General features: G+C 31.1%; 1 protein-coding gene across 4 annotated transcripts in view; it reads right to left on the reverse strand.

Annotated features, from left to right (window-relative positions):
* Positions 1-1,222: 1,222 nt before the first annotated feature.
* The window catches only part of LOC143080252 (uncharacterized), a 55,880-nt gene continuing 40,727 nt past the window's right edge, over positions 1,223-16,375 (reverse strand). For all 4 annotated transcript variants that reach the window (XM_076255990.1, XM_076255993.1, XM_076255991.1 and 1 more), the window contains 9 exons: positions 13,949-14,169; positions 13,259-13,425; positions 12,276-12,526; positions 11,288-11,916; positions 10,401-10,703; positions 9,383-9,574; positions 6,338-6,485; positions 5,359-5,600; positions 1,223-3,174 (listed from right to left, as the gene is read on the reverse strand). In XM_076255990.1, the coding sequence (XP_076112105.1) occupies positions 2,728-3,174; positions 5,359-5,600; positions 6,338-6,485; positions 9,383-9,574; positions 10,401-10,703; positions 11,288-11,916; positions 12,276-12,526; positions 13,259-13,425; positions 13,949-14,169 (2,600 nt within the window). In that variant the 3' untranslated portion in view covers positions 1,223-2,727. The remainder of the gene's footprint in view (positions 3,175-5,358; positions 5,601-6,337; positions 6,486-9,382; positions 9,575-10,400; positions 10,704-11,287; positions 11,917-12,275; positions 12,527-13,258; positions 13,426-13,948; positions 14,170-16,375) is intronic.

Here is a 16,375-nt window from a genome sequence, read left to right on the forward strand (position 1 = left end):
CATAATAAAAAATTTTGCGTTTCAACAATAATTGAAATCGCATTCTGAACAGTATTTCTTTTAAAAATTATCGCTTTTATATTATCAGTTTGAGTGAGTAAATGAGTGCAGTGTAGACATCCGATTATTCAAGATAAATTCAGTAAATTTTAGTTTTCGTCAAATAAATGAAGAAAAATTATTAAATTGAACAAAATATATGATCGTATCACGAAATGCTCATATGAATTATTCATGAAAATATAGTTTCGTTTATAACTTATACGTTAATATTTAAAAAAAGGAAAATACAAATATTTCGTATTCAAAATTTTTCAATATTTGCAGTTTTTGTCTTGTTATCAAATAAAATATCCCAAGGTAACTAATTTTGATCTAAAAAGGTTATTTTGATAGAAACAGCATAAAAGATCTGAACAGCATATAAATAAACTCATCATAGATACCAGGACTAAATTTAGTATATACGCCAGACGCGCGTTTCGTCTACAAAAATCTCATCAGTAAAGATCTGAACAGCATATAAAAGATTTGAACAGCATATATAGATCTGAACAACACAAATATTCAGTCATGTACAATTTTACATTAAATGCTAGGTCTATTCAGGCAATTCGCCTGCAGTCAATTCAGGACAGTTCATTAGCTTTTTAGACAATTTAATATTATGTTTTGTGCACAGGGAAATTACAATTTGAACATAGACTGAACGTATCTTAAATGACTGCAAATTTTTTGACTTAACAGTACTAAATTTGCCACAGTGAATATATATTAAAATTAACTAAACATATCTTTTTCAGTCTTGGAAGAACTGTTTAAAACGGTTTATGATTAAAATGACCGCTTTAGATCACACACTTGTTTACTAGTGAAAATATAAAAACAAAAAGAAAAGAAAAAAGAATGTGTCAATAGTACACGGATATCCAATTCGCACTATTATTTTCTATGTTCAGTGGACCGTGAAATTGGAGTAAAAACTCAAATTCGACATAAAAATTAGAAAAATCAACTTCATCAAAAACTACCCTGACAAAAAACTGAAAACTGAAGCGGGACAGACGGACAAAAGAACGAACGAACGAATGAAGGGACCCACCGTCCAGGAAACATAATGCCCCTGTACTATCGTAGGTTGGACATAAAATTAATGCAAAAGAAGAAACCAGAATTCTAACCAATCAGATAATACTGCGTCATTGTGATTGTAAAACAACAGTTATTCCAAAATCTTTATTTGTCTTAACATAACAACATTGTCAAGGTGAAATAATAATAATCAACATATACTTGACATAACATTCTTGTCAATTAATGAACCATTTTTATACCATACAACAAAAACGGATCAAATTATCCGAAAATGTGTATGGGACTTTTCATGAATACTTTAATGGCGGAGATTTGATTTCTTTCGATATTTCGATGTATTGGGTGTTGCAATATCTTTTATATATATTTCTTACGAATACTCAAATACAAAAGAAGAGAAAGAATCTGAACGCATGCAGTGATTTTACAAATTGTATCCCAAAGTATTAGATAATGTCAAATCTTTATTAATTTTGTAATATTTAGTACAGATGTTTTTTTTTTTTACAGATCTCTATTTCAATGTTATCTCAAATTTTATCCCAAATTTTTATTTGTATTTTTGCATTTTCTGTGTATTACCATATCAAATGAAAGCTAGACAACAAAACATGAATACAACAATGAACTTTGTTACAAATGACAAAATGGTAAACATACATACATAATTAATTTCAAAAATATATAATTATTCTTTAAGTGTGACAATACACTGAATGCTTTAATCTTAAATAATGCCTTCTTAAAATTTGTACCCAGATTTTGTTACTTAATTTAAAAGAATAGATGATATGCAGAAACCACAGTGTTATGTTTACTTCAGGAATTCTTCCTTTAATCGCCGTCAGAAAAAAAACTCATTCTTAAAATTAAAGGGACAGGAACAAATTAAACCAATCAAATAAATTAATTAAAAAAGAAATACATTGAAATCAAATGTAAGAGATGAAGATTGATAGAAAACAAATAAAAAACAGGCATTTTTTTCTACAGGAAATAGCTTTTGTTTGCCGTTGTGAAAGTCCCAAGTTTCTCAAATTTAAAAAGATGAGTTTCATAGAACAATACATATATTTCTTTATGTGACTATGAACTATATTGTATTTTCGTTTCCCTTGTGAATGAGTTTTTTTTTAATTTTTATTATTAAGAATCCAAAACTTATTGCCTTAATATATATGTGATACCATGGGAAAACTATGCACAATAATCATGTTAATGAAAGCAATAAAATGCAAGAACTACAATTGACATGAAAACTATGCATTAGTTTCGTTTTCCTATCGGTTCAAAATATTTATAAATGCAAACAGATTTGGCAAAATGTATCTATTATTCCAAGGAGTACAGGTAATATTCGTACTTCACACCCAAGAGTGTTTTATTTGTATGTGTGTCAGTTAATCAATTTCATTGACAAACGTTTCCCAGCTATAAACAATGCTAAAGCACGAAGTGAACCAGCGTTAACAACCATACCTGGCTGTTGTCAGTAAAACTAACTACACAAATATCCAATGTGTAAAGATCTTTTTTCGCTGTAAAACATCACCCATGTTTAATTTCTGGGATGAAAGCGGAGACCAAGAAATTGGTGGATTTCAACAGTGTTTCATATTTGTGATGTTAAAATCACCTATGTAGTCTTCTTAGCTGTTGCTTCTTCAAAATATTTGATAATTTTTTTCCAAGAATTGTCTTATGTCTCAATCGTTTTAACGATCTTCCTCTCGTTCTTAAAGGTTTGCGCATGTCAAGTGGTTTAGCATATTGTAATAGTTCCTGAAGAGTAGTCCGAGCACGTCCAGCTAGATGAATAGGAATGTCAGGAATATTACGTAAAGCATGTATATTATATGCAGGTTTTGGCAGAAACTTTTTGGCGCCATTGCTGACTTGAATTGGAAAATGGCCATAATTGTTTAAACGATTGGGTTTTGGCGTATTTAAAGCTGGAGTTGTGTTGTTCGACTTTTTACCAGTCATCCACAAAAGAAGAACATAATGAAGTGTAACGGAGCTGCCTTCAACGTCACGTGTCTGTGAAAGACCACCCAAGTATTGATTTTCCAATGGTAGCTGCAAAGAAGGTAAAGAAGAACTTAGAAATATAGAAAAAGCAGAATAGAAAGAGAAAAAATAGAAATATACAGTAAGAAAGAAACAAAAATAATAGTTGATGAACAAATAGAACTATATGAAACAAATAAAAAAGAGTACTATAAGAATCAAAACAGTAAAAGGAAAAAAAATAAAAACATATAGTCCTTGATACTTAACCTTATTCCGGATAAACGTACATCCAATAATTCATAGAAATAATAATAATACTAGTTTAAAAATGAACACATGAAATTTAATGTTAACATTGTATTCAGTTCACAAGTGGAAAATATTATTATTTTTTTAAACAGCTATTTAGATTAGAACAAGACAAACAACACGAAACAATATATATCATTCAATTCATGTACATAAAATGTTAGTTGCGCCATTGCAATTCTGCTGTTAAGGAAGTATATCGATTCTCAATACAGTCAAGTAACAGTTAGAATACACGAACAGAGAAGTCGTACAATTTATATGTTATGTGTGTATCTGATCTATTTAACATACATATAAACCATTCGTTTTGATTAACATTTAGTAAATTTCAAGTGGGATATTAATATCTGGTACTCGTTAGATAGCCCAACATGAACATAGTCCATCATCCATTACAAATGCAGTATACGGCAGATAAAATTAATGCAAAAGCTATGTCGCTTCTCCGAACTTATCATAGATACCAGGATTGCATATTTAGTTTTGTAGTAAAACATTTTAAAACTTAGTAATAGTAGTATGCCATTCCCAAACCTAGTTGTTAATTTAATGGATTAAGCATGAATATATATTTATTATATTGTTCATGATTGCCTAACAATGTAATTTTAACACACTATTTAGTAGTTTATTATATTGTTCGCATATACATGTATGCACATATATTCCGAATTTTAATACATTAATGTTCAAATATTCTAATGCCTATCAGTCATAACTATATATATTTCAATGTTATTCATACGACTAATTATAGAGGTATATATAGTGATGCTTTACAGCAACATTAGTTAATAAAGATGTATCGTTTTTGTTAAATGTTTTTATCATATGCATTGACGTTAGTTAAATACACACAGATTAAACTGATTATGTATAATGTATGGATGCAACCTTGATATCAGAAGTTTTGATATAGAAAATATAAATATTGTATAGCCCAAAATAAGCTTCTCTATTTACTTTGTTTTCTAGAAAGAATTACACATACTCAACCGTAAATTCATATTCTTGTACTATGTATTGCTTGTAACTGTTTTAAATTCAAAAGAATACATAGAATTAAGACAGTTTCATGATATCTAATAGAATGGGCTATCAATATCCTAATCACTTTTAATTTGTTGCTATTTATGGGGAAAAATTCCATGAGGTTCCTAATATTAATTCGTTAGATTGCTGCTGATTTTCCCGTTATTAATACTAATTCAAATTGTGTGATGTTCGGTTTTCTTCGTGGTGTTAAATGGGCTGTTGATGTTCATCCTTAGCAAAGGTGTTGTGTAAATCTTTCTCTTTACATTTGTTTTCATTCGTAATGACATCAGATGTCGCCTACTTCTATAACATTATTCTGTTCTGATAAAATATTTGTTACATGTTTGTTTGAATTACAAATAATTATTTGCCTTGAGTGCAACATGTTAACACACCGAAAGTAATGATTAACTTCCCAGATAGTGCATTTTGTTCGAAAAACTACTAAGATCTTCTGTGGTTAACGGCAACAGAGTACGTTTGTTTGACAGCTTTGCTTAATTTTCTTTAAGATTCACGATATGCATATAGGTATATTAATCAAGTGGTAACATGAAATACTTTTGTAACATAAATGATATTTAAAGTGATCAATATGATTTATATGAAATATCTTCTAAAGACGTAGACAAAGACATTACACACATATAGCAACAAGACATTTTAATAAGCATGTTAATGTACAAACATAGATTTAGTATAAACATATAGAGGATTTCACATTCAATCAGACATAAACTAAAATCATGTATAAATAAATTAATCAAAAATACTCTTTTCAAGACACATTGCACAAACATGGATTTTTTAGTAGCATTAGGATTTCAATAAACAGTTCTTTAGTAAGTTAGTTTTTAAAAAGCGCTAGCTAAGCAGACAGCAAACTAGCAAGACAATTACTGTTGTAAGTGCTTTCGTTGTCGTGGCAACAGTTGTTGTAGATGTCGCTACAGACGTCGGTAATTGTGGACATGATTTAAATTCTTCAACAACTTCATCGTCTACTGATTCTGGAGTCCAATCGCCACATTTTGGAAAGCTTTTGGGAGGTTTTGGCATTTTGTGCGTTTCGCCAACTTGAATGACCAAAGTCATACCCATTGCCATGTGAAAAGCTATATGACAGTGAAACAACCAAAAACCTGAAACCAATGAAATTGAATTATTATGATAGACCTTTTAACATATTTCATTGTCAGTACATAACTATTTTGAATAATATCAGATTAGATTGATAGCAGATAAACGGACATCATAAATATTGATGTCAAAGTCATTTTCTAAACACTTTTTATTTGTGCGTGTTCCTTTTGTCTATGCGAATAAACTGAGGGAAGTTAATGTAATAAAACACTACAGTCTAAAACCACCACATCGTATCAAATCTCTTACGTTTTTGGTGGAGTTCGAGTTGTTCTGTCTTTATTTGTCTCTTTTGGGTTTTGTTTACTATTGTTTGTCTGTTGGTTTACTCATTTTTTTCAGCTATAACGGTGTCGGTTTATTTTTAACTTTTTGTATTTTTAGCCTCAATTTTACGTAGGTGTCTTTTTAATATCTTGCTTGTTTCCTGTTGTTTTCCGTCATTATGTTATCTCTAGATGTCTTTTTCAATTTGCTGTTGAGTTGTTGTTTTAATGATTTTATCCATGCAAAATAACCAAATTAAAGTTATCATGGAGGGATATTGATACTGTTTACTTTCGAAACACAAAAACATATTGAGATCCTTAATGTGATCTAACATGCTATATAAAATCAAACGTATTTCCCCCCTTTTGTCAAGTGTGGTAAAAAGTGTGAAGTGACTCGCTATATAAAATCAAATATATTTCCACCCTTCTGTCAAGCATAGTAAGAAAATTTAATTGACTCTAACCTGGGTTTGTTGCCTTGAATCGTATAATAGTATATCCCCCATCAGGAACAGTGACTGTATCCTTCAGCACTGCTCTTGTTAACTTCCGTTTGATTTGTCCCATTGCATCCAACACCTTAACAAACTCGACTGTCGTTGATGTATTTAGCTGTGAAAGAAAATCATTTAAGAGAGCTGTAAATATTTTTGCATTTTTAATTGTTTCCGAAAAAGATATATGCATCTGTTGGCTTGCTTAGACACTTCTTTTATGTAAACAATGCTCTTACGAACAGCCGTTTGAAAAAAAATTAACTTCAGCGCTGAATAAGGCTTGAAAAAATTTTTTAAAAATCGATCACACTACCTTTATTTTATAATTTTGGAGGCATCGATTATTTTTAACAGAAGGCTCCGCGTAATATCGAAGAAACATCAACTACATTTTGAACCATACACCTTGCTAGCTTGCAACAATCGAAACAAAGACTGACACTTTATTTTGCTTTTAAAGAATGACTGTATGGCACCTTTTTAATACTGCAACTACTTATTTCAGTTAAGGATGTTCACTTGTCATGTTTTGGATTTTTTGTCAGATTTTCTGAATCCTCTGGTTTTATCCATTTAAATAAATTAGCAATATTTGCCAATTGATCCCCATTTTTCTTTATATAAATCTTTCACATGTATAATTGTAAACCTTCTGTGAAAGTCTTATAAAATCATTGTTATTTTTTTTTGGATAGTTTTTGAGCACTTAAACTTGTCAATGATAAAGCTATGAAAAAATGAAGAGAGAACATTTTCGCGCCAAAAAATTTCAATTGTTAATATCTCAAAAACAAGCACATTGATCTATATGTTTTGCTCTTTTAATTCTTTCTATTATTACCCTATTAATATATACTAGTGTAATAAAAGGCTTGTTATTTTGAAACTGAGTAGCAAACCTCCTTAAGAAAACTCACACCCATGTATATAACTCGTTGTATTTTGAACAGTAATAAATGAACATCCTTTATGCCAATGCCATTTCTATTAAGAATTTAACACGAATTATGTTTTAGAATATCTGTCATCGGTTTCGACTCAATATCACTTTTTAGGAAGCAATTTAACTGAACTTAAGTTCTGCGATGATATCACCAGGTCAGTAGTCAGTGCATCTGTACTGGTATGATTGATATCCTACTTTCTAAAATTACCCGTTAAAAACGAAGAGATTATTAAAACACAAACTTGGTACAAAGTTAACGTAGATGTATAAGCCAGTTCATTTAGATTCATTTTAAAAGTATCAATTTTGGACGGTACGAGTTAAACACATTATACTGAATAAACAGAACCTCAACCTAAATAAAGTTTTAAAGAAAATACACAGACTGTTTATTACTCATAAAAACTAAAAAAAACTATGTTGAATTGAAAAGTAAGCTCTTTATAAACTCTTTTTTTGGTTGGTTTTTTTTTCAAAATATTTAAGTGAATAGTCCACAGTGTTACAAACAATATTTTGGATTGTGTCCCCTTGATCATTAAATTATTTTCAAAGAAGCAACTAGTGAATATTATATAGTTTTCATATTGAATAAAGTCATAATAAAACCTATATAAGTTTTTGGGTATCTCTTAAAATACATTCCAAAGAAGTAGGAATGTCGTGATTTAACGGGAAAAAACGCAAAATCAGACTACGCTTACATTAGAAATTCTTTCATGTTTGTATTCCAAATTTTGATATAAGAAGGTCATATTATAATATCTTATGTTATAAATCTTTAATACAATCATTTAGAGTTATGTATTATGAAAAATTTACTGAAAAGATATGCAATTAAAATTTTGTAGTTTTGACTTTCTGTCGTGTAAGCTGATTTTTATACCTAATAACGATGTGATATTATTCTTTATTTGATGCAAATCATTGTTACGCGATCATTACAGACATAGTTGTATAATTTATTGCACAGTAAATGACTAGAGATTTTGTTTTATGGTTAAGGATATGTCTTGTACCAAACCAAGTGTCTATTTTCTCTTTTTTTTGTACAAGCATTGTCTTCATTGCCTTTACAACATTTGAGGTTATAGTAAATGGATACCGACTTGTACAACATAGTCATAGTTCATTTATAATAGTTGTTTTGAATCAATCAGTGACTTTACATCTGCAATGCGTTAATTGTTGATGACAATTGATAACATGTATTGTAATAGTCATACACCCATTATAATTAAATATGCTTAGGCAAGATACGAATTTCGTCTATGTTCCCACAAGTTTCCCCTAAATGAAAAAAAAAAGTTATGAACGAAGTTGAAAGGCAATATTGACCCAAATTTTGAAACGTTTGGCCAAATAACGTTTTGCAGAGGTAAATAAGTAAGCCATGGAAATTACTGTAGTTTGAAAGGATAGACTAGCAGAGTAATTTTACAGGAATAAAAAATATGTAAAGCAACGGAAATTCAAGTTTCGTGTCATTTAGAACAAAATCTATATAAATACATCAATATTTATAAAGTAGAAGATGATCTGATAAAATATGGTAAAGTAATTTAATGTAAGGCTCAGCTGCATTTTTCTCACGTTCATTTTCATTCCTTATAATGGCTTTCTTTATTATAAAAAATTGATGCATGGGTCCTGGTTTAGATCAAAGAATACTCGTCGGGCATGTAAGTATACCTAGTGCGTCTTATTTCGTATTGGTGGGTGGTATAACAGGTGACGCTCACCCTATCGACCGTATCAACTCTTTACTTGTGGAGTTGATTCTCTCGATTTGGTTTGTAACTTAATTTGACATATCGTTTTATGAGACATGCATATAGGTAAACTTTTGTTGTCTTAACTTGGGATAGTTTCGATGAGTGTGAATTATCTTGACGGGGAATGTTAACTCTTTCTCGTTGACCTTCCAGTGTTCCAGTTTTAATTAATGTAAAGTAGGACAGCTGGGGGACGTGTTGACATATAAATAGAAGACATCATTCCTGTATAACCTGTTACATTCAAATAGCTTTAGTTTTGTTATAATATACTGTATTAAATACTCTTACCTTTTCCATCGCTACTACTCTGAAACTATGGCCATGCAAATGCATTGGGTGGTTATTATTCTGTGATTTTCCTTCATCCACCAGTACAAGTTCAATAACTTCTCCAAGTTGTACTTTGATACGATGAGTACATTGACAGAATTCTGTAGTACAATCCTTATCACTCATAGTTTCTTCATTGCAAAAAAAGTCCTGTATACATATGTAAAATAATAATATGTCAATGTTTTACATCGAGAAATTAAAAAAATCTTTGAATATAGTTATCAAGGCTACCTGCAGGCTTATAATTAGATACACCAGATCATTGCTCGTTTCATCTACATAAGACTCACCAGTAACGCTCAGATCAAAACAGTTAAAACCAAAACACATACAAAGTCTGAAACCGTCACCTAATATACCAATGAGATCAAAATATATGTATTTCTCTATTTAAGTGTTATAGAATGATAATAAAATAGAACGATATAAAAGTTAGATATCAATGAAATATATAAACTAAAGTAGTAGTTTTACTGTTATTAATACAAGTACATCCCACTTATTTGCAATAGTGATTTAATAATAAATATAAGTCTTTTGAATTATGCTTCTTTTTGCTTTATTATTAAGAGAGCTGTAAAACATTTTGGTTAACTATCATTATGAATGCTCCCGTACCAAGGAAGGTCTGTATTCAATAACAAAGAAACGTGCAGCTTCTTCAAATACGAAAAAAATTGAAAGAAAATTAAGTTTGAACAGCAGTAAAAGGAACATAGAACTGAACATTAAGGAGGTACGTAACAACTTGACTAAAATTAATTTGGCTCGTTTAATTTTCATTACGTTTACTTTGACAAAAAAGAAAAAAAAATCTATCATTTGAGAATCTTTTTTTTAACAATAGAACCTGATTAAAAGGTTTAGCGTATTTGTACAGAATTAGCACCCTCTAATGTTATGTACCACCTTAAATTAAACAAATATATAAAGCCTCGATATAAGCAGAATAAAATAGTTTTTATAAACTTACATCTACAATCGTTGAATGTTGAGTAAGTGGGGGTGATGGAGGCACCATAAAGGATATATGATTAAGCTGTGGTGACAACATATGCATACTGTGTTTCCCGTGTCCATGTCTGTTCATCATAGTATTTAATGAATAGTATTTGCTGTTCTGAAAATATGGGTTTTCCACCATATTAAAATCCATTGCTATGTAAAACTTTTTGTCTGGTACTGGTTTTAACACATCGTCATCTGGAACTAAAGAATCCAGTTGATCTACAGTGATAAATCCTCTTGATGGCCCGATATTTAAAGGGTTAAGCATCTATAAGAAAAAATACCAGTTACAGAAGCGGTTGTGTGTCATGAAATTCAAAATCAGTTTACCCAAAACAGTTTAATTGTTAAATTTAGCAACCCTTTTGTTTTAAAATTGTTTTAATTTATGTATTCTTCAAAAACACGTGTGCAATCACTATCATTTTTTTCAATAGCACTGGGTCGTTTATCGACTTCAGTTAACCAGTCCTTCTATACAGTAGTTTAAAAACATAATTTTTTAATAAATATTTATTTTTATTAAAACATGTCAAAGAAGTTATTTCTGTTTTGTTAATAACAATGGAATCGTATGTTTTGTCAAAACTAAGTTCAAGATAATTTTAGGAAACTGATATCTTTTATATAAACTCATGACGAATTGGTAAATTATTGAAAACTTTTGGAATCTGATAGTTGGAATAAAAATATGTATATGTTGACGAGTTAGAAATTTAAATGGTATGAAAACGCGTATATTGTTGACGACAGTATTATATTTTTCTAAATAGCATTTAAGTCTTTTTGTTGGTGTCTCATGTACAAAAAATGTATATTCCTTCTTTTATTCGTATTGGGTTAATTACATACCAGCCCTAGTCTATTTCCACTTTGATAATCAGGAGATTCTGGGGGTAAAACAATAGCAGCATCTTCGTATGTAAGGAAAGCCGTCTGACTAACAGATTTGTATTCAGGTCCACACTCGGCTAGCCCTCGTGCTCTAATCCAATAGTTTCGATTATGCTGATTAGCAGTCAGAACAAAATCGTATCGTTCGCCTGCAAAAATGGTGAATGATTCAACTAAGATAGGATTGAATGGTGATCCGTCTGTTGATATCATAGTTAAACTATGGTGATCTATGGAGAACTGTATGGGACAGTTGGCGATGCCATTACTAATTATTCGGAATCGATATCTCTTTCCTTGTTTAACCTTGAAAAGTGCATGCGGCGTATGACGTGCATCGAGATCAGACATACTGTGAGCGCCAGTATCCATATTATGCATATTATGAATCGATTGCATTTCTGCATGTTCTGAACTTCTTTTGTGCATCATGTGGTCAAACATATGGTCAGCGTGCGTCATTTCCATTGTACGAGTAGTTGTCAAAGTGTCCATAATCATATCTTCTGGTAAAGTCGTATCTTTATGATGAGAACCGTGAGAACTATGATCTGTCATTTCATTAAATTCTTTGACTGTTCCTCGTCCTGTTTAAAAACATCAACAAAATGTATTATCATTAGTTTAAATTAGTATTGTGTCCATTATAATAGAATTATCTAGTGTGCAGCATATTTGTTAGCACCTGTAAAAGCTCACAAAGACACGCATCTTAATATTTTTTTCTTATTTTTTTACGGTTTCCTTTTTTGTTAAGTAATGAAAATAAGATTAACTTTAATCCGAGCTCGTTGTTTTCTGTACAAGTTTATTTTAAGTAAGATTGAATTATTAGTTAGAACCTTTTTTGAACCTATCGTGAAAAAGATGACAGTCAATGACATATAGTTACGTCACATCCGGTGACATCAAATCAGTGGAGTAATAAGTACAAAGTATAATTTACCATTAATGAGAATTGAACTAGGGAAATGGTCTTTCATTGCATGATGTCCTGCAGCAAAAGCTTCTGCTCCCATCTGATCTAACCAATCGTTTAACATAATAGTGTGTTCAGGGAGATCTTCATCGTAGAACATAGAGCTTGCATCGTGTGACCTTGGCCGTCTGATGACAAAAGATCCAAACATACCATCCGTTCTCTGCTGACCGGAATGGGCATGCCAGAAATGTGTTCCAGGATCATTTGCTTTAAATCTGAATGAAGAAATTTGCAGTTTTTCTATATATGTTGCTTCACTGTTTTTTTTTCTAGAAATAAAAGTCATGTGCATGTGATCTACATGTACAATATACCTTGGTTCATATCACTATTGCACCTTTTATGAAGCACACGTATGAGTTATAATGAACTTGAAATGTGTTTTACTGAAGTATATTCTTGTGAAGTGTTAATAATGGATACATAGCACAAATAAGGCATATTTACAAATAAAACTGCTACAGTCTCTCATAACTCTTTATAGAGTAGCTCTTTTTGAAAAGTTGTGTTTTAATAAGCTGTATATTTAATATGTAACAAGTGGTGAGACTGAAATAAAGTATTTGTTTTGTCTCGTCTTTGTCTTATCTACATGAGAATCAAAGATATATCAACGCTGTAGGTAACTATATGTATAGTGCGGTTGCACTTTGACAGTTGTACTCTTGCTCAATATGATAAAAGATTGTTATTATCTTACATCAACATTGTTCCTATTGCAAATATGACAAAAAATTGAATTTAACAAGATCATAAATACATCTTGTGGTTGAAGAGGTTATACCAGTTTGTCATAATAGTCTGAACGTTTGATTTTCTGACAATAACATAAAACAATATGTAATTGATTCGGATGCTAATTGTCTTATGGAATTTACAAGATTTGAATAAATAAATCATTTTAAAAAAGTTGTTTACCATACGAATAAAAGTATTTCTATAATTACCTATATTGAAATGTGGTATGAGTATGAATAGGGCATTGTGTTATCATAGTGACGCCATCCATGTGTGGGGTACCTTGTTGAAGAACACCATGCCAATGGAGTGACACGCCTTCACCTCCTTCTAACATATTTTTCACATTTACTACTACTGTGTCCCCCTTGCACACCTTTAAAAGAAATAAGAAACATAAACTCAAGTTACATATGATACATTGTATTTGAGTCTTCCTCACTTGAGTGAAATACATGGTACTGATTCAGTAAGGATAAACATTAAACCTTTCCTTGCAGCATTTTTCAAGGAAAAACATTTTGGTATGTTTAGTTTACATTGCAATACTCTTTAGATTGTTATAATTTGGTCTTTCAATTAATTTGACTAGAGTGCCACTGATGAATTTAATGCATGATGGCGTGTCTGAATTATAAGGCTAGTTTCTTTGATGAGGGTACACATTTATGCGTCAATAACAACTATTTTAGAATAGATAAAATGTATTTCGATACAAATTGAAACGTTGGTTTATTATTGATATAGTTTACTTGGTTCCTTTGTTTTCACTCTGGTTGTTTTACAATTTGGTGTCTTGAAAACACATTTAGGTCTAATATATACAAAAGTGTAATTAAAGCTTCTTTAACAAACACATGTGCCAACTTGTTTGAACACCAAAGAGTTATTTGACTTACATGTATGGCTGGTCCAGGCAACTTCCTGTTAACTGTCATTATTGCACGTGACACACCATCTGCAGACACACAATGTGGACGTAAACAGTCAGTGATATTATATGGACAATCATAACAAGCCTGAGTCAGGGTGTAGTAATACTCTATGGTAAAATCATATTTACATTCTTTAGGTTCGGAATCGTCTAAACATTCTCTGTTACATGGATGGGTATGATAATCTATAATACAAAAGAAAGAAATTAAAAAGGCAACTAGTTTTTGTTAGTCATTAAATTATGAACTAATAGCAGTACAGCTGGACCAAAACTGGAACAACGAATTCTACTAGATTAATATCAGTGGGACTGTAAACAAAGGCAACAGTAGTATACCGCTGTTCAAAACTCGTAAATCGATGGATAAAAAAACAAAATCGGGGTAACACACTCAAAAACTGAGGGAAACGCATTAAATATAAGAGGAGAACAACGACATAACATTAAAATGTAACCCACACAGAAACGGACTAAGCATTAATTTAGACAAAATCCGATGAGAATAACAAATATAACATCAAAACCAAATACATGAATTTGGGATAGAAAAGTACCGTGACACGTCTTATAGTAATGTGAATTCACACTAAAATGTAGGAGAAAACAAACGACACAACGGAAACACAACGTTAAAATTTAACACACACAGAAACGAACTTTAATATAACAATGGCCATTTCCCTGACTTGGTACCGTACAGGACATTTTTTAAAGAAAAAATGGTGGGTTGAACCTGGTTTTGTGGCATGCCAAACCTCCCGCTTGAATGGCAATGTTAAATACAACATTAAAATGACAACATAACATTACAGGACTAATAAAAATAAATAGTAGAACATATTAGACAAAGAAACACATGAATAATAGCTAACAAAAGGCACCAGGTTTAAAATTCAATACACCAGAAGCGCGCCTCGTCCACACAAGACCTACCAGATATAAAAGTTCGAAAGTCAGAACGAGTACAAAGTTGTATAGCACTGATGATCAAAGGTTCAAAAAGGTTGTGCCAAATACGGCTAGGGTTTTCTGTTTGGGATAAGAATATCCTTATTATTTAGAACAATTTATGCTATTGCAAACAGTAAATGTTATCAAATGAATATAAAAGATATACATGATAAAAACGAAGTATTAATTAATTACAGAAAACAAACCCCGGATACATTACATAAATCAACACAAAAAATAAACACAACCGACTTGGTCAAGGCCTCAACGCAAAAGTGAAAAAGGGGGGGGGGATTTGAAATTCTAAAACAGTCTCAAAAAATGACGTCACATTTGAATGACTAAAACTATTTCTCAAAAATAAGATAGAATTAGGATTGATTTAAGAATACATTTGAACTAAATACTGATATTACATTTTAATAACAAAGAACATTACAATACGTATTAATAGCAAACTGAGGTAACAATTAACTATATTATATAGCTATGCCCGCTTTGTTTTGAATCTAACTTCAAACGTAAACATCGTACAAATTACGTTGAACCAAATCAAATCTAATAAATGAAGGCTGTGATTAATTTTCATGAGAATAATAAATAACATGGGAACATCTTTTAAAAGATATCCGGGATGACCACATCGAGTTTAAAGAAGCACTGCATTAGTTATTGTCGTTTTATAATGTTTCACCATTCTTTTGCTTTTGTTGTTTACCCTATACGTGCATGCTGCAATTTGTGTCCAACAACCTGATAAATGAAGGTTTCATTTTTCATGTTGCCAGAATAAAAACTTAAGATTTCTATATAATATAGTATGTGTACATATTTTGGTGGGTACTCTGTACAACAAAGATATGAACAATTAACAAATCAACATCTCACACTGTTGCTTCTATTGGTACTTAGATGATTAGGATTAAAATTAAACAAAAAATGATTCCACAAATTAACCTTTTCAAATATTTGGATAAACATTGTATGTGACAAATACATGTGTAAATTAATTTATTTGTTTGTTGAAAGGTTCTTATGTTATCTGAAAGAGCTTTTATCTTTCACGTTGTTTTAAATATACGGACTATAAATAAAGCTGTATGTAAACTGGTATTGTGTATAAGCATATAAAACTTCTTGATAAATGAAACAAGGTATACCAAGCTCAGACACCAAGGGACATTCAAAATCATGAACACCATTACCAAAGGTATTAAGAGCTGTCCAGGTGTCTGAACCGTTCCCCTGACACAAACACCATTACAAAAGGTATCTAGAGCTATCCAGGTGCCTGAATCGTTCCCCTGACACAAACACCATTACAAAAGGTATCTAGAACCATCCAGGTGCCTGAATCGTTCCCCTGACACAAACACCATTACCAAAGGTATCTAGAGCCATCCAGGTGCCTGAATCGTTCCCCTGACACAAACGTCTT

The sequence above is a fragment of the Mytilus galloprovincialis genome, chromosome 6 (assembly GCF_965363235.1).
Source record: "Mytilus galloprovincialis chromosome 6, xbMytGall1.hap1.1, whole genome shotgun sequence".
NCBI lineage: Eukaryota > Metazoa > Mollusca > Bivalvia > Mytilida > Mytilidae > Mytilus > Mytilus galloprovincialis.